This window comes from Crocodylus siamensis, chromosome 8 (assembly GCF_052110815.1).
Source record: "Crocodylus siamensis isolate JL-2025a chromosome 8, ASM5211081v1, whole genome shotgun sequence".
NCBI classification, from domain to species: Eukaryota; Metazoa; Chordata; order Crocodylia; family Crocodylidae; genus Crocodylus; species Crocodylus siamensis.
The window spans coordinates 24550532-24575024 of NC_143402.1; the positions used below are offsets into that span (position 1 = coordinate 24550532).

At 41.4% G+C, this 24493-nt stretch overlaps 1 protein-coding gene across 1 annotated transcript; it reads right to left on the reverse strand.

The window, feature by feature from the left end:
• Positions 1–6158: 6158 nt before the first annotated feature.
• CHMP1B (charged multivesicular body protein 1B) lies at positions 6159–24196 on the reverse strand. The gene is made up of 8 exons (XM_090060386.1): positions 24040–24196; positions 14518–14615; positions 12943–13089; positions 11246–11314; positions 11055–11162; positions 9339–9382; positions 8557–8629; positions 6159–8063 (listed from the first exon to the last, which is right to left on the reverse strand). The coding sequence occupies exons 1-8, from the start codon at positions 24053–24055 to the stop codon at positions 8019–8021; spliced, it is 600 nt and encodes a 199-aa protein (XP_089916512.1). The 5' UTR covers positions 24056–24196; the 3' UTR covers positions 6159–8018.
• Positions 24197–24493: the final 297 nt, after the last annotated feature.

The window sequence follows — 24493 nt, forward strand, 5'->3', positions numbered from 1 at the left end:
CAGAGTTTAAGAACTGGCAGTCTCTGCTGACAAGAAACCCGAGTGACAGTGGTACTGCAGACTGGGGACAGGCTGCTTTAGCAAGGGGCTGTGAAATGACTTGCCGAGCAACTACTTTCTTAAAGTCAAGATTTTTGTTTGTTTTTTAAGTAGCTTGAGGTCTTGCATCTAATTCAGGCACAGAGGACTTGAGCACCCCAACTTCCTTTATAGGCTGTGGTTACATGATGCTGTTTGACAGGGCAAGACCCCTGAACACACCAGGAGTACCTAGAATTTTGCTCATATTGAATGATTTGCTAGAGTGGAGCCTAAATATGAACTCATGAGACTAATGTAGGTAGACTGTTTTTATAATCTTGAACTGGATTATTGGATCTTCATTTAATTTTTAGACTGTGTGAAAGTATTATCCTGAAGCACCTTCAGCAAGGCCCTCTAAGAGCAAACCTATGTAAAAGCCTGGAAGAGATCTAGAAGCAAAATGAAATGCGCTAGGAACAGAATTAGTACTACCTCCTAGTCTGTGTTGTAACCTCAGACTGCTGTGTTCATTAGCCTACACATGGCTAGGTAATCTACTTGCTGGTTCCTTTACATGAGATATTCTGCACATCAGAAGAAAAAGAAGAGCAGGTGATGCAATAATGAACTGTTGTGTTCAGAGGCAGAAGAAAGGATGAAAAAGAGATGAGAAAGAAAGGAACTAGGAAGGGGAGAAAATCTTGAGACAAAGAAACATACCAGCCACAGGACTAGAAAAATCCCCACCAAAAAGCCCCCTCAAAAAGAGTTAACCAAAACATTTCTAGACCAAATGTAGCATTTAAAGGCCAGGTCCTGAAGGTCCACGTAGGCACTGTCCAGATGGGTATGGGTCCATTTTCATGGCTTATCTTACAGGAAAGGAGTATAGTTTATTTGTACTCTTCACTAAGTAAAATTAAAATATCCAGCTCTCCTTGTCAAGAGGGAAACATTAGTCAGTGATCACCAAAATGTCAGGAGCTTTGTGTTTACTACTTGGAAATTATACATGGCATAAATCAAAAGCCAAACTATTTAGCAATCATACTGTAACCACAGGCTACTTAAGTCAACCAGTGAGAAGTCTGGAGGAAAACCTGGGAGGTTCTGCATGACCAAACTGAATTTGCTTTTTATTTTAAATGTACCCCTTTTCAAGCACACTGAACAAAGGAGTGAAATCCACGTGAAACCAGTACCAGTCTTGGTTGAGTAATATGCCTTTGAAATACTTTGCTAAGAAGCTTTTGTTCCTGAACACACAAGAATTCCTTTTTCTTTACTATAGCAATGTAGCACACTTCTGTCTTCACAGATGTACCAGATATTTATCTTTGGGATACATTTATAAATGCCATTTTGTATTAAAAGAGACTGATGAATAGCAATCAGAAGTAGTGATCATAAGCAATAACTCCAATATATGGTTTCTGCCAGAGATCTAACCAGTTGTTATGTAAGAGCTTTCCTTTCTTCTGGCATTAATAAATTAAGGCACCTGCTGCACAAATCAATAAAAATCTGGAAAAGCATTATCACTTCTATGCAGGAACAAATGTCCATCACAAAGAAGTGAGCAGGGTACATAGTCTATATGGGACTTTGAAAGAGATTAGATTTGTCAAGTTATTAGAGGAAAGGTTAACTTTACTGTTATGAACTTTATCAACTTCCAGGTCATATCAATTAGTTACAGCATTCTCTTGTAGACTGGAACTAATTTACAACACCAACGATGGAAACGTCTGATTTTCCCCATGATCCTCAAATAAACTCTTGGGACCATATTGATGATTTGCGATTTGTAGGACATCACTGATTGTAGTAACAGAACTTAATCATTCCCCAGCTAACCTGTCCTGCAGCAATAGATGAGACATTCCATAACTATGACATTTGGCAGATACGGGCAAAGCAAATACCTAGACAGACTACTCCATTCTCAACCCTAAGCTTTTTAAACAAAACCAACTTTAATTTTTTTTTTTTTTTTTTTTAAAAAAACCAAACCAAACCCTGTGAGGTAAACTTGGGAAAGGACGTTCATTTGAGTGATTTATTAATATCACAGTACTAATTTCTCCTAATACAAATTGATTTTAAAGAACAAACATTTTAAACAAGTAGTGGTGACCATTGATATCCAATCAAGAATTATAAACCAGCAGCTCCTTTATGCAGCTTGAATTTGCTTTAGGATTCTATAAAATGATTAATTTACATAAAATAGTTAAGTTTTAGAGTATCCTTACCAATATACAACTAGGCCCTCCAAACAGAAGCCTATTTATTATTATTATTTTTTTAATTAAAAAAAAAAATCAGAAAATACTTTGATCTAATGCATAGGCTTCTAAATGGACTGACCCCACACTCTTCATCAGAAAAGAATGATCCCAACCATAAAAATAAGCCCAGCACTTTAGTAAAAATATTAGGAAACATGTCCAAAAGTACTGGAGACACACAGGAATTTAAGTCCAATTGACTGCCTATCTTTAACTGTACATCATTGCTGATTCAGCATGACTTTCTTAATACAGAGCAGTAAAGGTCAAGCTAAAGCCTGTTAGATTCAGTTACTGCATCTTCCTCCAAGTCAAAGGGGCTCAATTGGCACTTGAAATTAGTTGCAGATTGTTCAGATAGGCTTTTTCCTTTATTTGAATGGTATTGAAGAGAGCTGCTTCCGATACAAGCAAGGCCATTGACCCTTTTTGTGGTTTTATGGAAAAAACACTGGTTGACCAAAAACTGTACTGGGCAGTACCCTCCATGGATTTCAAATTAAACATCTGCATGTAAGAAATGGCAACACTAGAAAAAACAAGTGCAGGGTGTCACCTCAGAGGATCCTTAAGTCTGGGTAAATTGGTATGTTCCATTTCTAACTTGTTCTAAAACAAAATAATTAACATAGGAAATGCTTTCAATCCAGGAGGCATCGATGTTTATCAGGATATTACTTGAATCACTAACAAAGACTTGCTTCTTTGCATGTGAAACACTGATTAAAGTAATCATGTCACAAGATAAAAGAATGCTCACAAGGCAACCAAAATACTTAAGTAGGAGATGCTTAGGAAAGTTTCACCTAATCGCAGATGAAGCATTTTTAAACGTGTGTACAGACATGAAGCACAAATTAACCACCCTTGTTATTTTAATATGTTCATAACTAAGGAAAATGCATTTTGGATAAAATAGGAACACATGAATGCACATTATTTAAAGCATTATGCAGCATATTTTCAGCATGCATTTTGTATTATTTTGTGGTGCTTAATGAAAGAATCAGAACACTGAAAAATGGAAATGATTTACCTTTGATATTATCAAAGGATTTAGGTCCCAGAATCCACAAACAGCTTAAGATGGTAAGCCATGCACTGCACTGCACTTGTCTTTGCTTGGATTTTTTTATTTTATTTAAAAAAATCATTTGTGTAGGACCCATGCAAAAACAAAGTCTTAAGCTCCCTCTGCTGGTGCATAAGCAACAACCAAAGAGAGCTAAAATAAAAGCTACGCTCCTGTAGACGCACATCAATTGTTTAATACAAAAGAGAAATCAACAGCACATGATCTCCTTAGTCTTATGAGAAAGTTCTGAACATAATGCAGTGGATATGTTCTTACATTTTTGAGGGGAAAAGAAAAAAAGCATACTTCAGCCAAATTACCCAAAACCTTTTTTCATTTAACATGGATGTGAAACTCAATAGGATGGATAAGTTTTCATTTCTTTTCAAGAGCGTAAATACAATTAAATATAAGTCTCAATCTACACATCTAAAAATATTATCCTATTAGTATTCTTCTTACTTCCCTTACTCCCCCAAAATTTATGAGATTGGTAAACTAGTTAACATATCTGGGTGGGAGTTTAAGCACCTAAAGATAAGTTTGCAATGGGTTTCTGGCATACCCTACGAACACACCAGGGATATGTGTACACATATCCTTACTTGCAAACAGCAATCCAGAATATGCCCACTCCAGCAGCCACAACACCCAATAGATACCTAAATCCAATCAGCACCTTTATATTGCGCTGCAAAGATCCCTTTGCTAAGGTTTCTTATTGGCTAGCTCTACATGGCTCCCCAGGCTCTCTCAATCACCCTGCTGGAGGCCCTAGTGGCTAGTTTAGGCAGGGTAGGCACACAACCCTGTTTCTCTGAATCTTCCTGTTGGGACTTCCCATCTCACTAAGCAAGCCCTGTTTCGGCCCTTCATCCATTTCTGAAGAGGCAAAATACCACAAGCTAAAATAGCAAAGTTAAATGTTTCAGAGGATTACTGCTTGCCTCCTGGCTGTCTTCAGAAGGGCCAGGCAGCCAGGAAACATTTTAAAGCAGCAGAAGACTAAAGGGATTTAATAATAAAATAACATTGCTCAGACACAGCAGGTTGGAGAGCTGGCTAATACCAGTGATTCAAACCCATCCTGGAAGGGCTAAGTGTCAGATTAAATAATGGGTAAGAGTCACCCTGAAGTTATTGATTTAGCCCTTAGTCTCTCATCTTTCCTAAAACATTTTGTATTATGCACCTGTGGGCACCAAGATACATTCAAAGATACTTGTATTTATTACCAGTGCAGTTTTAAAGGGAAACAATGAGAAGTACACAGCAAAGTCTGATGGATCATTTTTATATGCACTGTAAACTTTTTTCTGCCCAAAGGTTTACAATAGCTTCAGGACATATTTGTTAGTAAAATAATTAGTCACAGGATAAGCCTAGAATCAGCAACCAGACATCTACTGACAGTCTGCCTTCAACCCATTTCACAGTTAAGTGATCTTATTTAGCAAGAAATTAGTAAAAGGGGGTATACTACAAACACAACTCAGAAAACCCACACATCTTCCATTTCCTCATATGAACTTCATGGTGATAAAATCTGGAGGGGAAAAAAAAAAAAAAAAATCAACAGCTTCAGAAACTTACACCTTCCATTCAGCTTGGTAGTGGATAGACTACAGGTTGCTGCATAAAAGCACTTATGTCTGGCCAGAAACCATTTTCTGAAGGGACTACTATGTACTCAATCCTTGCCTGTTTGGAGGCTGTCCATTAAAAACTTAACACTCTAATCAGTGCCAAGTATATGGAAGATGCAATTAAAAGAACTGAACTCATTTTACATATGGGGAAAACAAAACCCTGAACAGCCAAATAATGGTGTTTCATCACAACAGAGCTGGGAGATAGAAGTCTATATTCCAGCTGTCCGTCCACCCAATTCTTTTTACTTGCTATGCCATACAAAAAGATAGATGTTTACATGTTTAACAGAACTGCATACAATACTAGAAATGCAAGTGTTGCTCCTCATTCAGTCTGGCTTGAAGATATCTAAAAACAAGCTGTTTTAAAATTAAGTAGTAACAAGCAATATTAAAAATTAAATTGAAATTAAAAATATTTTTCCCCAATTGCAGTATTTAAAAAGGTGTTCACAACTGAGATTTGCAATACATTAATGCTTTATCAAAAACAAAATAAATCAGAAGTCATTAGATGGGTAAAACACTTGAAGTGTAGAAGGCAATTCATATGACTTTATGAAATAATCCATTCACTATACTTGGGTAACTAGGAATATGGACAAACACCAACTTCCAGTGGATTTAAAAGGAGGGGGATCTATAACAGCTATCAAGATTTGAATTGTTATGCGTGTACAAGCCTGTAGTTTCAAGTGTAACAAAATTGCTTCCACTTCAATCCTGCTTTATCCAAAGCCAAAGCTGAGGCGATTTAGCTCACTTATGGCTACAGGATGATGTACGGATAAGTTGAACAGTTGCTGCACATTCTGATGCAGCAGTTCCTTCTCCCTTTTTAACACTTGTACGTATGTGTTTGTCTATATCCTAGAGGACTCTTAACATGAGTAAGAAAATAGCATGCGTCCAACTACCTCAAAGGCAGCAACCTCTTCCATCAGTGCAGATCCAAGGCTACTGGTTCCGACTTACAGCAGTTTATTGTATAACATGCTTTGAGATGTACAGTATTCACTGAAATATAATCACTGGGAGTAAAGAACATCACGGTGGAACACTGAATGTTAAACCTACCTGGAATGCTTTCGTTAATCAAACAAGTTCACTAACTGATTAGAGAGCCAGTATGTTTTTTTATTTATTAAATATTTACAGCAAAATCACGATTATGCCAGTCTTCCCCAAATACTCCTTCTGCATGAGCTATACCACAGCTGTGAGAGAGCTGAAACATGTTAGCTAAAAACTATCAAAAAATTAAGAAAAAAAAAATTCACTCTCTCTGCTGCAGTGAAGATGTGGCACTATAACAAGAGGCAATATTATAATTAGGAACCAAAGTGCAGAGATTTTTAATTTAAAAAGTAGAAGGGTTTTGATACATTATTGTTTATCAGAGGATGTCACAAGTAGCTTTGACTACACATTTCCATAAATATTTCTTCAAATAAAAACTGCATGGAAACCTCAGAAATGTGATGATGACAACGGTAGTACTCTATTTAAAGCAAATGTAAGTGCAAGTAAAGTATGGACAGCTTACCTTATCTCATCTAAACAAAAACATTACAAACTATATTATTAATGTATGTGCAGAATACAACCCTTGTTTTTGCAAAACATATGGAAGAGGGTTCAAGAACAACAGGCATTTATTCAATATAATATATAGTCACTTTGCTCACTGAGAGTACGTCAGTATGCCCCTTTAATATCAAGGATTGGGACTGACCCATCCTGTTCAAATCAGATTAAATCAGGAACCTATCCTGTTCCCCCATTTCAGGTAGGGGAATGGGGACTGGATTCAATAGAAAGGCAGGCCAACAATTCAGTGCAGGTAGGTTGTTCCCATACAGAGTGCATCCAATGGGGAGAGGGCTCTAGGGCCTGTAAACTTGGGGAAGAGAGTTTATAGCCTAGAAGGCTTAGGTGGCAAATGCAGCAAACACAGAGAGGCCTTTGAGAGAGAGAAAGGGTCTTAAGAAAGGCTTGAGGTAGGAAGCAGCAAGGGGTGGAGGAAATGCTGGCTATGGTTACTTAATGTAAGGGCCTCAGTTAAAACCCATGTGTTGATGGGCCTTTACTTCTCTATCAGCCTCTGAAGGGGAACGAGACTGCTGAACGATATCCCAAAGCAAGAAAGACTGTTAAGAGTTCCACCTTGGAAGGAGCAAGCATGTGAATGTCTTAGCTTGAAGGCCATGTTGTAACCCAGACTACAGGAGGCTGGAGGAAGAGAGCAAGATGAAACCTGAATATTGTAACTTGTTCTCCAGAAGGTACTCCAGAAAAGTAAATGGCTACAATATCTAATGGGATCAAGAGATGTTTAAAATAAAAATATATTTTATTTCTCCTCAACTGGAGTGATGCCATACAAATTCAGATTCATCTGAAGACCACTTTTGGTAGCCAGTTTTTGAACTGAGATCATTAAGCTGTAGCACAATTACTGCATTTTTAGCACACCAAAAATGTACTCAAGTCTAACAATCTGTTTTAATAGGCATTTTAAGACACAGACAACATTATCCATCTGTGTTCCATGACTTTTGCAGTGTAAGGAAGTGAACTGCAACAATCACCTGAAGTGCACACAAGATTCTCCAACTGTATTTTTCAGAATTTAAAAAAATCCACCCCATAATTAAAATATTACATATCAATGGCCATCTGTTTGTTTCAACAAGAACAAGCCAAAATTAGCTGACTTAGAATTTCAACATTTTGGTGAAAAGAATTTGCAAAAATATACTCCCAACTTCAAAATGTACTGTACAGAGAACACATTAAGTAGCATGATACTTCTGAATTACTTAATGTATTTTAGAAAGGAGAGCAAGCCAGAAGTGAACTATATTATAGTACAAATATTTAAACATTCAGGACAGACTCTATGAAATGTTCCTATTGTAGTGATGGGTTGTTACAGACAAAATGTACAGAGAACCGCAACTTTTGTTCTTTAACTTAAACTTGATCACGTAGGCGGGCCAGTCTCTGCGATAACTCATCCTGCAGAAACCAAGATAAAATTGAATTCACTATGTATTTGCTTTAAATAGATGCTTGCAAAGAACTGCATAAATTCACCCCATGAACTCTATAAGAACTAACATTCAACACAGAGTGAGATAAGGATTTGTATTCCTGGAAGTTTAGCTTAAACTAAAGTCCATTATAACTGAGCATCACTGTGCACCATCCACACTAGACCTAAGTTAATAGACCCATCACTTTTGTATCTGCAGAACCTAACTCGCATTAACTAAGTAGGTCAAAGAACATCCATTGATCACTTGGAAAGGTGGAGGGGCATGGAACACAGAGTCTTACTCAACAGTCTGAGTTAAAAAGCAAAACTGATAGACTTAACACTAAAAAAAAAAAAATCTCACGCCTGCAAGAACACTGCTTTGTCAGAATAAGTGTTAAGTGAAGAAATATCAAAATGAGGCAGTACTCTTGTATCACACTGATACAGAAGATACCAAAAAGCAATATTTACCTGTTCTGCTGAAGCCACGCTTGTGCCAACAGAACCTGTCTGCCCCTGAGGGAGCTCCATGTTCAGATCAAGACTAGTTGAAAATAGAAAAGAAAATGATTACATATATTATTAAGTTACACAGGATGCAATTTAAAAGTGACAAATTGTTCATGATTTAGGTATCCTATACATTCGAGAACCACCATAGTAATCCCTCCTCAACCCCCCCCCGCCCCCCAAAAAAAAAAAAATTATGCTTCAATATTAGGCAATCTTCCTCAGGAAATTAGGACCATCATCAGGAGAACAATGTGTCGGTCATAATAAAGATTAGTAACCGATGCTTTCAGATAGTTGGGATTAGACCAGTGATAAAACAGGTATGAAAAGAAAATCTACAAAAAGTTTTAATACAGGACTTGTCAAAAGTAGTTGTCTCGCGCCAGTAGCAGAAGCAGTCTGCTTCTTTCTGAAAAGTACAGTCAAAACACAGGGTTTTTAATTTATTATTTGTTCATGGGGCAGTGTATTCACATCAGCAGAGTAACAGAGAAGCACTGTTAACTCATGCTTTATTAATGCAGCAAGTGTGTGTGCATGTCCTTGAACATACTTGATACGCAATCCAAGTGCATTTAATGCACCCAGCCAGCATGATCTAGTTCTGTACAGTGCCCTTTAAAATCGGTTTGATTTATATAGGTCTTACTGCAAACATTAGTTGTACTCAAAATTAAATGCCAAGATCAGATGCAATTGTCTTTAGTTGCAAATATTCACTCGTTAAGAATTTAACTCACCCCGCTTCATCTGCCATTTCCTGTAGAAGCATATCCACTTGGTTCTAGAATAGGAATCAAAACTGAATGAGTCTGCTGTTATTACTACTGTTAACCTTAATAAAACTGTTTTAGAAGGAAAGGTAGGCAAATTTTGAACATTTTTGTATTTCACCACCAGGAGGAGCTACATGAATTCAGAATACACAGCATTTCATGCTATACTATTCAAATTCTCTTGAACTTCAATTACTCAACTGCAGTATTTCCAACATGATTAAGTCTAATCCTGCTTGCACACAAAACACTTAACTTGCACAACTATATGAGTATAACCAATAGTCAGTATTTAACTATTACTGTCATGGTTCTGAACACCTTCCCTCCCTTAGAAGAGAACAACCCTCAATTTTATTCAGTTATAACTATATCTTTCTTAGAAGATACAGTTTGCTTTTGAATTACATTATCAACAATCAAAATCTTCTACTGGTGACTGTCTAACCATAAATGGCCATATAACCTTTGTGTCTGACAGCAACTAATTGTTACCTTAACTTCAGAATGTAAGCAAAATACTAATTATTATTTCAATGTCCAGGTTTCTGTCGCTTTATGCTTTACATGCATTCCTGGAAAACGGTGCATAACTCGAATTCACATAAAGGGAACCGACTTTACAATGTAACAAATAGGGATATGTTCCAAGACCTCAACCGTACTGACTCCCAGACTCATTTCCACTACTTTTACAAGACAATTTTTGTACTCACCAGCAGCACACAGTACACACAAGCACAGGGTGGTGGTGAATGTTTAGTTGGTGTGAAGAGAGGGTGGTGAAGGTTTAATTGATGGACCAGGGAGAAGGGTAGGAGATAAGCTAGTGGGATGCTTAGAAGCCATAATGGGGATGGCAACTACAGAAACACATCGCAGACAATGAGCAAGGAGCAGAGATCCACAAGAAGACTATATTTTGGTGCATGTCACTCCCACAATGCACTGCACAAAGCAGCTGACTGCAAGCTTCCACCACACCAATCGCATAAAAGTGAATTTACTTTGCATAGCAAATTTTCAAATGAAAAAGGTTATCAGCATAAGAGTGAATTCACACATACAGAACCCACATAAAGCGAGGGAAACCTGTATTTATGAGGTCTAATGGTGAAATGTATTCTAATGAAGAAGGCTTAGAAAACTAGTCAAAATTCTGTACAGGCCAAGGGAAGGCCTGCAATCATAGAACTAGAACTGAAGTATCGCAAGCATGTATCATGATAACAGGGATCTATTTTGTAGTTGTGTTGGTCTGAAACACAGACATACAAAACTCTAAAAAACCTCTTGGTTCAGAGGAGATACCTGGCATTAGACAGACTAAAAAATAGCCAAAAAAATTTTTATGCAAGCTTTTGGGCGCACACACCCTTCTTTAGGCAAAGGAGAAAGCAAAGATTGTAAAAATCCTCTTAGGGAGAAAATAAACTTCATTTTGCACAGGAGTGCAATCATATTGCAATATGGTATTTGTAATGTTCCAATTTTATTTGGGGGAAGTCGCAGCTTAAATATTTTGTTCACAAAGGAAACAAAAAGATACGAGATCAAAAAAAGGAAAATGTGCCAACTCCTCTTGGAGACTTAAAGGCAGCGAGTATGAATGTAAAAATGAAAGCACTTATGTACAATTTAGTTGCAGGCAATATTTACTGAGAAATCAGTTATTCTTACTTGTGGCGTTGTCAGTGTAGTAGTGTTGCTCATTGTATCTTCCATCTGTTGCGTCTGAACATCTAATGTTTCAAACTGGTGCTCAAATTTGTCCATTAAGGCAGATATCTGCAGATAAATAGTGCTGTCAGAGCAACAGTACAGACCAACCTGAGAATTTATTTCAATCCTGAATGGTTCAATTTGTTTACCTTTTCCAGGTTCATGCTCTTCAGTGTGGCATCCATAGATTTAACTACACCTGCCATGGACTTTGTTACCTAAAAAGGAAAGTCAAACATATTACAACATTCACAAAATGCAAGTAATTGATAGTTATGCTTGAATCCTTCCACTTAAGAACTTCTACAGCACCATAGTTGATGCATTTGCACTACTTTATCATTTTGGGGGGTTAATTCCTGCTTCTTAGAAGCTCTCTTTCTAACTTTAAATAAATGCTCTGGACTGAAATGATACAACTAAAAATTAAAATTATGCATGCAGCTGCTATTTTATGGGTGCACCAAAAATACCAGTTTACAAAGAAGCCCAACAAGTTTTAGAAAAGTAATTTTAATGCAACTTTTCAGGCCTTTGGATTATTAATCCTGTGTTCTTATAACAGCCTTTATTCATAAGCATAATGAGTACAAGCTTAAAATTCTTGAAAACTACTCCTGAAGTATAATCACATCTGGAGAATTTTACAGTGCACAGGAACATGGCACAATGGCAAGAACAAACAAATGGTATAACAGAAAATGCCTGGGGAACTTAGGTTTAACGGAATGTTTATCTTGGGCATTTCTAAAATGTTTTTCTATGATGTACACCAAAAGTAATGTTGCTCCTCTCCACTATTTCATCTTTATTGACAACATTTCTCTACTTTAAAAGACAGTCTAGTTTTGTAACACAGTGGAGGACAGCAATTTAGTGCTGAGAAGGACTCTTATTAATCAAGTTCCTCAATCTTCTGATTCTTTTGGCAGTCTTTCTTCCAAGTACAGACCAAAGTTAGTTCTAATAACAACATAAACTACAGTAATAAGTTTGCCGAAGTATTCTGAAGTCTTTTTAGTCACTTGGCAGGTCACCGTAAGCCAGGGCCATAAAAACCATATAATTTATTTACTTTTCTGTTAACTGTTTTTCCATTTGTTTTAAACAAACTAGAGACACCTTCTCAATACCTTTTGGCATCAGAAACCCCCAGGACATGCCCTTATGCATCTAAGTCTAGTCAACTGACCAATCAAATATTGGTAAAAAACTGTAAGAAACTGCCTACAGATCCAAATAATATACAGAAAAAGCACAAAATTTCCATTAAGAAATGTGTAAAAAATAAATTTAAAAATCATATTTATATTAAAACCCACAAAAAAGTAGGTTTTGGGGTTTTTGGGGGGGGGGGGGTTGTAGAGTTGCTATCATCTTTGACTGGTCCAAAAAATAGGGCTTGCCAACCCTAATTTTGAAAGGGGAAGGGAACAATATGTTTAAAAGAATCTTGTGCAATAGAGAACACTAGATTAAAGTAAATGAACCATGCAATATGTTGGTTGTCACATAGGAGCATATCTGATTTAGTTTACAAGGTTCAAATGTACCCTGCCTTCCATCCAACTACATTAACAAATCTAACTGCGTCTACAGGAGATGCTGTATCATAACGGTACTAAAAGAAGCATGCAAAGTCAGCGATGCCACAAACATGATGGCTAAACATTCACTGCAATCCTGACAACTTACAGCTTTTTACAACATTTGCTTTACCGTGGAACTTTATGCCAAGTATTCATAATGAGCCTGGGACTTCATCTGTAAAATACTGAATTAGGGAAGGCTACTGACAAGTAAGGGCCTTGTTTACTTTAGTGTTTGTATTTAAAAACATGCTTACCTTGCCCATTGTTACTGCAGTTTGTACTCTTGCTGCTACCGCATCTACTCTGGCACTCATGCGCAAGAAGTTGATTGATTGATTCTTCTGTCGGATTGCATTTTCTGCATGTATTCTTGCAACTTCCGTATTACCCTTCTGGATTGCCTGTTTAAACAAACTAAAGCATTTCAACTATTGCTAAAAACTAAAACATTTCAACTATTGCTAATCTTCATTAACAACCCAGTGGTATTAAGCTTTTCAAAACAGTGCTATTCCTTCTGATGCATCAGTTAGGATAGAATCATAGAAAATTAATTTTGTAAGAGACCTCAGGAGTTCATCTAGTCCAACCTCTTGCTCAAAGTAGACGATTCCAGCCAAGGTTGTGCGCAGCTGGGTCTTAAAAACCTCCAAGGATGGAGATTCCACAACCTCTCTGCGTAATCTGTTTCAGTGCTTTACTACCCTCCTAGTGAGACAGTTTTTCCAAATATCTAACTTAAACTTTCTTTGCTGCATCTTGAGACCACCACTCCTTGTTTCTGTTGATAGAATTTTGTCATCCATTATGAAACATCCCATAGTCAACGATATCCACTATGACTCACACTGAAAAAGCAAAAACTAGTACTGAGGAGCCACAAATTTTAGCAAACACTGCAAGACCTTCCCCTTCAGAGAGACTTTTCCACCATGTGAATGACCCAACGCTGACCACCCTTTTATCCAGAAATACCAATCTCATTATTTTAAAAACCCTAAATAAAGCTCTTAAATAAACTTAAATGTTTCTAATTTACCAAAAAGCATATTAAAAGAGAGCTCCCCCACCCCACAACAAGGTCTGAGACTCCATGAAATTCACTTGGCTTCTCAACTGATACTTAACTATATTTACTCAACTCCAAGATGAGGTTTTTTTTTTCCATTTTCAACATGGGGAGAAAAAAGCCCCTCATCTTTGATTTTACTACAAGGCCATCCACCACTTGGCTCACACGGCCTCTGCCCTGTGCCTATGCTGTTGCTTACCCTGAGTTGCAAGAGCTGGAGTCATCATATGGGGACAGGCAGGGCAAGTGGCTGGCAGGCACCAGCAGGGAGGGGAAAGTGGCAGGAGGGCAAGGCACCAGGGAAAACAGCAGGGGGCAGGCAAGGTGTGGAAGATGTGATGGAACAGGGGAAGGAGGGTATAGGCACCAACGGTGGAGAGAAGGAAGATCGAAGTGCCGGGGGCAGGCCACTTGAATCCCCTGCTGCCACTTGTTACAGCAGTAAAAGGGATGAATTTAAGATGCGCTCCCCACCCCCCCCAGGTTACTGGATTCTATACATGGAAAATTCTAAACAAATATATAATTCTTCATGTACAGAAACTAATTACTAGGGGGTCATCTTCAATTAAAAGTTGCTTTGGATTCAGGTAAATATGGTATTCTACACAGAAGGTGCTCAGAAACTGTCAACATCAAATCTTATGGCAGACTGCTCAGAAGAAACCCAGCTTGACTTTCAGATCCCAGGGCGAGTTTGCTAGGCTAGTATGAAATATTTTCCTAGCAAAAAACTGTAAAATACTTCATTACTAACCTTCTTTATTTTGGCCTTTTCAGCCTTTTCTTCTTTGTCACACTTTTTTGAATTCCTGTTAAGTTCTTTTGCAGCAAACTTCAGGTTAAAGAGGTGTTCTACAGTGCAAGTTAAGGATCATCAAAATGCTCAATGTTTAAAAAATTCACACGTTTCCTTGCTGGATTTGGTATCCCAGTATACATTTGTATTTTTTTTATAAAACACATTCTATAAATTGTAATATTGTTAGGACTGCATCTTTCATTTGCACACCAAAGCATCTCAGCTAGTTTATTACATTTCAATCTTTAAGTAGTCCAAGTCACTTTCTGAGCTCCAGGTTAAAACCATGTTTTAGACAAATGTCTTCTGAAACCAACTCGGAGCACAAAATGGCTTAATTTAGAAAAAGACATAACTAACTTCAGATTAGTTAAAAAGAGTAAAGAACACTGATCTCTAGAATTCATGTGATGCTTGGTATTAAGAAGCCAACAACAAAATTGCTTAGCTTAAATAGAGAATCACTGCCAAACTCAACAGGAACAGATTCTGAAAATTCCAACTCCAGTATGCATGCAAGTACAGAGTTTTCATTTTAAAATCCATCCTAAGTACATGGTCTCTCTGGCTCAAATAATGATTATCGTGACATGAACCAACACAGATAAACAGAATGTGCAGGTTCAAGTTATGGCAAATTGGAATAAAAATGTACCTGTAAGATTAGGGATTCATCATATACCCGCTTACATCAGGAACACGAAGAGATAGAAGAGAAATCTTATTTATTATATGTGGTAAAATATACGGTAAATGAGATGACAAGGTGTTATAAATCAGATGACGTACATTTTGCCACAAATTATTTAACAAAATAGCATTATTCTCAAACTCTGCTAATCAAATACCTAGCTCTCATGAAGTACTTATCACTAGATCTCAAAAGCATTTTACATCACCCTCATTTAAAAATAATTAGAACAGTATTTACTTAGCAATGTTTCTAATAACCAGAATGATTTTTATTCAGACATGTAATAAAATTACAAGACTGGAAAATATGGATCACCAAGTAATTACAAGACAGAGTTTAGTCCTTTAGGAAAGCAATTAACTCTATTACACATGAGTAAAAAAAAAATTTACACAGATATTTTCTTTTTCAAGAGACAATGGATTATTTGCTGCAATTTTAGGAATAACTTCTACATAATTCTTTCACCTCAATTTATATCCACCTGTAATTTGGGACAGTAGCCAATGATATGTAAGTGTTTACATTAATAAACAGATGGTATACCAATGCAATACTATTCCATTACGGTAAATGATAAACATTTGATTTCTCATTTTTACTAGGAGTGTAAATTTGGTGTACAAGGCCTTAAGATCATGGCCATATTCCTACCATTACAGAAAAACTCAAGAAGTCTTCAGCTATACAACTGAATATTTTGATTATGCACATTAAGCCTCTTCCAAACAGTCACCTTTACAATGCGGAAATATTTTTCCAAAACATATAGCTGGTATTTCTAAGGGCTCATCTTTTTTTGGCTTAAGCTTTAACTCTAGTTTTACCCTTAACCCAATATCTGTCCCTTTACAAGTCTTTAACAGGAGGTAAGTGGTGGTATTTCAAGCTCAAACTAGCTGGCTTGAGAGAGTGGGTGGGCTGATGCTTGAGTGCTGCTGGCACTCAGCTGGTAATACAGGGGTTATGCAGCAGCTCAAATTGCAACAACTCAGCTGCTAATCCAATCATTGCCTGAACTGTTTTCACAGTGCAGTCACTCACTCCAGTTAAACCACTGCACATGTACTAAACTCAAGCTAATGGTGAAAATAAATCCAAAGATTATATTCTAAAATGTTCAAATTGTACAATCAAAAATTCGTATTAAAAACACACTACATAAATTCTTAACACTACATAAAATACATTATACCAGAAAGAAGAGAACACACCAAAATGCACTTTTTAAAGGAGAAAACTCAAATTTTAGAAGAGGTCCTTGTATCACTGTGAAGTACAGAATACTAAGTTTTTTAAAATGTGTATTTTTTAAAAGCCATATTGCTGTAATAAACAGAAAGCCACACAAACCATTAGGAAAAAAACCCTACTACAGTAAATTCCACACTGTAGCTTGTGCATAAAACCACCATTTGAGTAATAATTTAGAACAACTTCAATTCAAAAGTTCAGTTGTGGAATGCTGTAACAGGGAGCCTTCTCAGGGGCACTCTCACTGTAGCCCACCCACCTGTTCCTGGGTTAACCGCCTGCCACGCCTTGTTGGAATTAATTAGTTAATGATGTAATTAAGCGGGAGGCTGCCCATTTCCCGCTCTGATGCCAGGGGGCACTATCTGCGACTCCCTTCCTTCCCTACACAGCAGCCCAACCCTCACCGATGGCATCCAGATGTTCTCACAATCACCGGCCCCTCACTGGGCCCCAGAATCTTACTGTTGAACCTCTCCTAGATTCCTCTCCTCCAGCAGCCTATTCTGCCTTCATCCTGGGCAACACAGCCCCCTGAACCGCTTCCCCCTCTGGGTGTGGTCCCTCCGGGACCTCCGGCTCACTAGCCCTGGCCCAACTCCAGGCCAGTCAGAACCCCAGACGCTCAGCTCTTGGGTGTCTCTTGCGGTGGGCTCCTGGCCCTTTGACCCTTCCGGTCCTGGCCCCAGCATTGACCAGTCAGGAGAAGTCCAGACAGGCCTGAGTCTATGGCCTCACTTTCTTTCTCCAGGGATCTACCCTCCAGACCCTACAAAGGGGAACCCACCTGGTTGTGGGAGCTAGGGGTTAAGGCGCCCTGACCCACCTTTCACCAGGGTGGTAACTGGCTTGGTATTTCCCAGGGGCTCCCACACCACTGAGAGCCCCACCAGGCCACCCACTCCTGGCAGGGTGCAGTTTTAGGTCACGCCCAGGACCAAGAGCCTCCTTGCCATCCCCTACATCTCCTCCCTTACCTCCAGATGACACCAGCAGCCCTCCGGCCTCCAGCAGCAGAACTGCCCTGTTTATATGGGCAGCCCCAGATTCAAAATGGCTGCCCTCATCAGGCACCTGGCAGCTGCCAGCTCCAGGCCCTTAAAGTGGCAGGCACAAATAGTGCCCTGCCACAAATGCCCAGAGTCCTGAGAAATACATACTGTGCCAATCCAGGTGTCTTGGGAAGACCAAGGAACAGTGTGCCATAATTGTCCCAAACCACCAATTGGTTTTTATCAGTGACTTGCAGGGATACATAGGCAAGTAAAAGGATGATCTTGTGATTACAGAACTGGTCTGGGAATTAAGTTATCTGGACTCAGCTTGCTCTTCTGCTTTAAATGTTCTGTATATCCTTGAGGAAATCAGTCCATCTGTTCACTGCCCATAAAATGTAGGAAGCAGTAGCCTATCTAGCAGTAGTTAACCATATTTATCTGAATATGTGAGGTAAGCTGGCAGTATGGTAACAACTTCACAGCAAGATACAATCTACTGTCAATTATTTAGCTCCTTTAAATAACCTGAATAACTGCTTCCCTCATGTTTAGCCTTTACAGAATTAAGGCCAGAACAGACCAGTATGACAATCTAATCTGACCCATTGCTTTTTTTTTTTTTTTTTTTTATACAGCCAAACCATGGGTTCCTACAAAATAATTATCTAACATTTAACTCTAGAACACCAAATGGGTGTACAAATCTCCTAGAATTTTAGGCATTTTTGTCCTTATAACCTAGGATCTTCCTATCCTCATCAGTACAAATTTTGGTTTCATACAATTTTGTTTTAATTCCATATTAGAAAAACAAGTACAAGTTTTACTAGATTTTGACTTGACCATCTCTCTGTGGGTTTACATAAACTAGGGCTGATGTCAAAGAGGCTTATAAACAGGGATCCTGGTCTTCTCCATTTAAAAAACCCACAAATTTTTTGATAAAACCCCCAAAATCTATGATTACAATGAAATGCGCACATGTGCGTGTGTAACTGAACACAAATGTTTTATTGATATATCTACAACTTTAAAGTAACTTGGAAGATTACCAGTGCCTCAATCACTATAATAAAATAAATTCTAAATACCTATACATTTTAGTATTAGATTTTGGGTTTTATCATGGAAAAAAAATCAGAGCTCCCCCTGCCCCCTTCACTCAACAGGATGCAGGTCCAGGCCCCTCACTCCCCACCCACAGTCCCCCAGCCATGCTGGTGCCCTCCATCCCTCACTCCCCCACACCTCGCCCCTCACCAGCCCTGTCAGAGGGGGCCCACCAGCTGCCAGGGCTACAGGACCAGGAACCTGGGTCTGCAGTCCCTGCCCCCTACAGCAGCATCCAAGCCCTGGCTGCCACCCATGGGAGATGGTGGCTGCTGTGGCCTGAGCGGGGAGCAGAGCATGAAGCCCAAGTCACCCTCCCCTGTGGGCGGGTACAGGCTACCAGCTTAAGCTCCCCACCCTGCCGCACTTCCCCCAGGGCCTCTGTAGCCCAGCAAGTGGGATACAGTGCAGCAAGGCAGAGTGGGGCCGGGTGGGCAAGCTCCTTGCTGCCACAAGCTCTGCACTGTCCTGGAGAGGCAGCCCCTGTCCATCTGGCAGCAGCACGGGGCACAACTGCATGCCAGTGCCCCTGCTGCTACTGGGCAGGCAGGGGAAGCTTCACCAGGTCAGTATGGGACTTCCTTGCCTGGCCCCACTCTGTCCTGCCATGCCAGATCCAATCTGCTGGGTTGCGGAAGCCCCAGAGGGCAGTAGGCTGGGGAGACCTGAGCCTGCAGCAGGCAGCCCACCACCTCACTGTGTACAAATCTAGGGGGCATGTATCCTCCTACCCGCCACCCAGGAGTGCGCACAGGAGCAGGGAGCCAGCCCCACCCCAACACGCCCTGGATGAGCCACCTGCAGCTCTATCCTGCTCCCCTCCCAGGGCCTGGGTCCCAAGCCCCATGCACCACCCAGGTGGGCAGCAGCCCAAGCCCTGCCCAATTCTCTCCCTCTCTTCCTATGGGGACCTCAATCCTCTTCCCCCCGTAACAAGGTGACCTCGTCAGGCCTCTGCCGGCTGCCCTGCTCCTGGGGTAACTTACTGCTTTGCTCACCTATCATGCCTTGATGGAAAAATATGAGAGAGTTGTTAGTAAGGCAGGAGGCTACCCATTATTCGCCCTGCTGACAAAGGCCTAATACCTGCTCCGACTTCCCCTCCACGGGTGCCATGACTTGCAGATGTTACTCTGGTGTTACTTTTCCAGCCTATGGCTGGAAAAACTGAGCATACAGTTGTAGCTCTTCTCTACAGCTCCAGAGGGCCACTCACATGCCACCCCACTCTTACCATGGTCCTATTTACTCTGCTGGCTCTCACCCAGCCTCTTTCCCACTGCCCTCCCTAGGGGCCACACACATCCCGCCTGGCCTCACCCAGCTTCAGGCTTAGCTCTCTTTGCCTCGGTCAGCCCCGGTGCAGGATGCTGGGCGTCTCCTGCTACCCTCACCTGAGCGTTGATTGAGTGATCCTACAACTATAGGCCCCTCGCTGGGCCACTATGCCCCACTGGGCCTCCTCACTCACCCACTCATGGGGCCACTGTGCTCATTGCCTCTCTCATTCAGGGTCTCACTTGTGCCCCCAGGCTTTAGTGTGCCACCTGGGCACTGCCCCATGTCCCTCCTCTGGCCTGAGCTCTGCCTCAGCGCTCTTTAATGAGCCTGGGCTCCCCCTACTCATTAGAACACCACTAGTGATGTAGGGCTGGAATTGTATGGTGCCCCAACCCACCTTTCACTGGGCAGGTAACTGGCATTTCCTGGAGGCTCCCATGCCACGAGGAGCCCCACCAGACCACCCTTCCCTGGCAGGGTGTATTTTTACATCTTCCCAGGACAAGGGGTCACCTCTACCCCATAGCCCCTGACCTTACCTCCTGACTATGGCCACAGCAGCCTCTCAGCCTGATGTTACCTCCTTACTCCTGCAGCAAACTGCAGCCCAGTTTATATCCCTGGATCCAAAATGGCTGTCCTCATCAGGCACCTGGCTGCTGCCTGTTTTCTGCTCTTAAAGTGGCAGGCATCAAAGGGGCCCTGCCATACCCCCAGACCAGACTTCCCTACAGGAGCTGCTCTCCAGGCTGCCTGGCATCTGTATGCATATACACGCACATGGTGCCCCCTGCTTGATCATCCTTCTCCTGCTCCCCCCAGCCCTTTGCAGGCTGGAACTCTGCCAGCCTGTAGAGAACTCTTTGTAGAAGTGGAAAAACCATGCGTTTCTCCATTACAATGAAAAAAAAAATCCATGTTTTTATCAATTAAAAGGGAATATCTGTGTTTATTTCCATGGGAAACAAAAAACCTGGATCCCTGCTTACAAAGCAGACTGTTTTAATATGTTCTTGTAGAGTTTTTTAGCTCAATACAATAAATCCAATTAGATTATCAGTTTGTTACATTACAAACCAGGACAGCTCAATAAAGAAACCTGCAAATTCATTCAAAGTACATAAGTATCTACACTTATCCACTGTATTTGAATATCATGGGAATAAAGATTAAATCATAAATCCAATTTACAACAAAGATTAAAAAAGGATTACATCTTTAATGTGTAAAGGCAGCCCAAAATGTTTCTCCACAAAAAAAGTATTTCTTTTTTTTTCATATTAATGTTTCAGATGTTCATAGGAAAGTAGGGTTGGAAAGGATGTCAAGAGATCATCTAAGTCCAGCTGCCTGCTCAAGGCAGGATCATCCCAGACTAAACTATCCCAGTCAAGTGTCTAACCTTTTCTGGAATTTTTTTTTTTTTTTAAGAGGCGGGGATTCCACAACTTCTCTAGGCAATCTGTTCCAATGCTTGACCACCCCTATAGTCAGAAAGTTCCTCCTAGTCTTCAACTTAAATTTCTTCTGCTGCAGTTTGAGGCCACCGCTCCTAAGACTTTTCTCTGGTTGTAGGGGTCAGTACATTTCCACCCTCTTAATAATCAACCTTCAGGTGTTTGAAGATCAATAGCTAATCCCCCCTCAGTCCTCTCTTCTCCAGATTAAACAATCCTAATTCTTTCAGCCTCTCCTCCCAAATCATGCTTCCCTGGCCGTCAATCATTTTTGCTGCTTTCCCTAGACCCTCTCCAATTGGGCCCAAAACTAGACAGAGTACTTCAAGTGAGGCTTAACCAATACTGAATGGAATGGAACAATCACTTCCCTTGATTTATAAGAGACATTCCTGTTCATACAGTTTCATAAGCCACTGGCTTTTTTTTGCCTCAAGAACACTGTTGACCCACATTTCATGTATAGTTGACTGCAGGAGTGTTAAAAGACATGGCCCACACAGCCCTATCATCTACAGTGCTACCTTTGGGTCCTGAATCAGCCCCACATACCATATGCAGTACGAGCTGCTTCTGGCACTATGTACTTCATGGGGCATGCAGACACCATCGGCACAAGCTGCATGTGGCATAGGGGCTGAAGCCAGTGCATGCACTGCATAAGGTACATGGGGCCAATCCATGTTGCATGTGGTGGCTGCGCCAGACTGGTTCTGCACACTGCATTCAGGGCTGGGCTGGATCAGGCCCTCAGACTGGCCCAATGAGCAAAATCCAGTGTGCAGGACCAGTCTGGATCCATACTGCATGTAGTACACAGGGCTGGAGCCAGCACATGCTACATGCAGCACACAGGGCCAGTCTAGGACATGCCTGCATGCAGCAGCCATACTGAGTCCGCCTGCACACTGGACCTGGTGCACGGGCCAGTGTGTGGGTCTGGTCTGGCCCACAGACTGCACCTGCACCACTCATGCAGCCCACAGGGCCAGATAAGTTTATCATCCCTGGTCTACTATAACCCCCAGGTCTTTATTTGGAGCACTGCATCCTAGCCAATCATTCTTCTGTTTGTCTTACTGCATGTAATTATTCCCAAGTGCAGGACTTTACACTTGTCCTTTTTTTAATTTTATCTGATTGACTGCAGATCATTTCTCCAATTTCTCCAGGTCATTCTGGAACCCGGCCTTAGCGTCCATAACTCCACCTAACTTAGTGTCATCCACAAATTTGCTGGGCATGCATCCAAATTTTAGTGGAGATGTTAATACCATGCCAGAACGGAGCCCCGGGGACCCCCCACTTGATACCTCCTCCCAACCAGACACTGAGCCACTGATGACAATGAGCCAGTCATGGATCCAATTTATAGTACTTTCACTTAGTCTTTATTTTCTTAGCTTAGTAATGACACTATTGTGGGTAACAGTGCCAAAAGCCTTGCTGAAGTCAAGGTCTATTACATCTATTGCTCTCTCTCCATCCACAATTTATTTTTTGTTGACCTCTTTTTAAACAGGCTTTTTAAATGCACCTATCAATGCAGACCTTATGGTTCAAAATCAATATCCTTAGGTCTCTCAGTGATTATCCAACAAAATGAGGAAAAGCTACACTTCATATTCCTGATAATTAAGGAAAAATCCAGAAAGCATTAAAAATCTGTCACATTACTTGACCATATACAGCAAACCATAATTAACAGAACTAATTCCATTTTTCTGAAAATCTTTTGCTGGTCCCTAAAGAAAACTATTACTTCATTTTGAAAATTATTAGACTGAAGTGCTTGCCTAAATCTAAATACTTAAAATTATTCCAGAAGTGAGGAATTATTCTCCAGCTCTGCTGACACTGCCAAGTCTGTAGGCAGATAATTTACCTTAATGAGGCAACCAGCCTCAGACCTGATGTTCTGTTCCTCCTAATATTTTAAGATAGCTGCTTTCCCCCACCCTTTGTTTCCTTCTGTGCTCTAAAATGAGAACACCACCTCACTGCCAGTCAGTCAATCCAGTTAATGAAGGAGAAATTAAAATTCCTCCTGCCTAAGGACAGGGAGTCTGGGCCTCTTTACCCCTTTAGGTGCCCACTCAGACTGAGCTCAGATCAGCCATCAGAGCCACCATGTAAGAAGCGATGTAAGTTTTTATATCAGTTGCTCTGAATAACAGCCCGACACACCCACTTCAGTTTGCACTTCCTCAATGACGCACTCAACCTTGGACCCGTCAAGTGTCAAGTCATTAGACATTGCCTCCCAGGGCTTTCATGCACCCCCCACCCCAAACACCTCCCTCCACACACACCACTCCAAACCAACCGGCATTTCTAGTCTGCAGCACCTGCCCAACAGGCCGAGCCACTCCCCAGGGAGGCGACACCCTCACTCCTTGCTGGGGCCACCAGACAGGCGAACGATGCCCTCTAGCCGCCCTGCCTCCCGCCGTATCTAAGCACCGGGGCAGGGCAAAGGCCTTAGGCGCTTCCCCCCAGAGGCCGCACTAGCGCCGCCCCCCCGCTCTCCCAGCCTGTGTCGCCCGGCACCGCGGGGCCGCTGACGGCGGGAAGGCGCGGCTCCGGGGCAGACGATGGGCCCTGCGGCAGGCAGCCCGGCCCCCCCCAGCCAGGCGCAGGAACCGCCCCCCCCCGGCTCGGCCCGGCCCGGCCCAGAGGATACTCTCCATGGCGGACATAACGGCGGCACCGCCTCGGGCGGGCGCTGAGGGGACGTTCCGGCTCGACGCGGCCCCTGCTCCGGGGATTGTTTGGCTTCCGTCTTCCGGCTTCCGTCACGCGCCGGGTACTTCCGCCGTGGCCGGAGCGAAAGCCCTCACAGGGGGGCGGGGATTTGGGTGCCGGTCGCGTGACGGAGACGGCAAGGGGCAGACTTGCAGGGGTGGGGTGGGACTGGCCCGGCCCGGCCCGGCCCGGCCCCTGGCTGGCGCCCCTCCCCACGCCGGCGCAGTGTTGCTGGATGTACGATGATTACCATATTTATACGATAATTTCATCCCTTGTAGGAAGTACGGTCAAAAATAGCAAAAGCGTTCAAAGTATACCGGGGATGTATGTGGTAGCCGTGTCGGTCTGAGACAAAAAGAAATACAGAAATCTAGAACTCTTGGTTATTA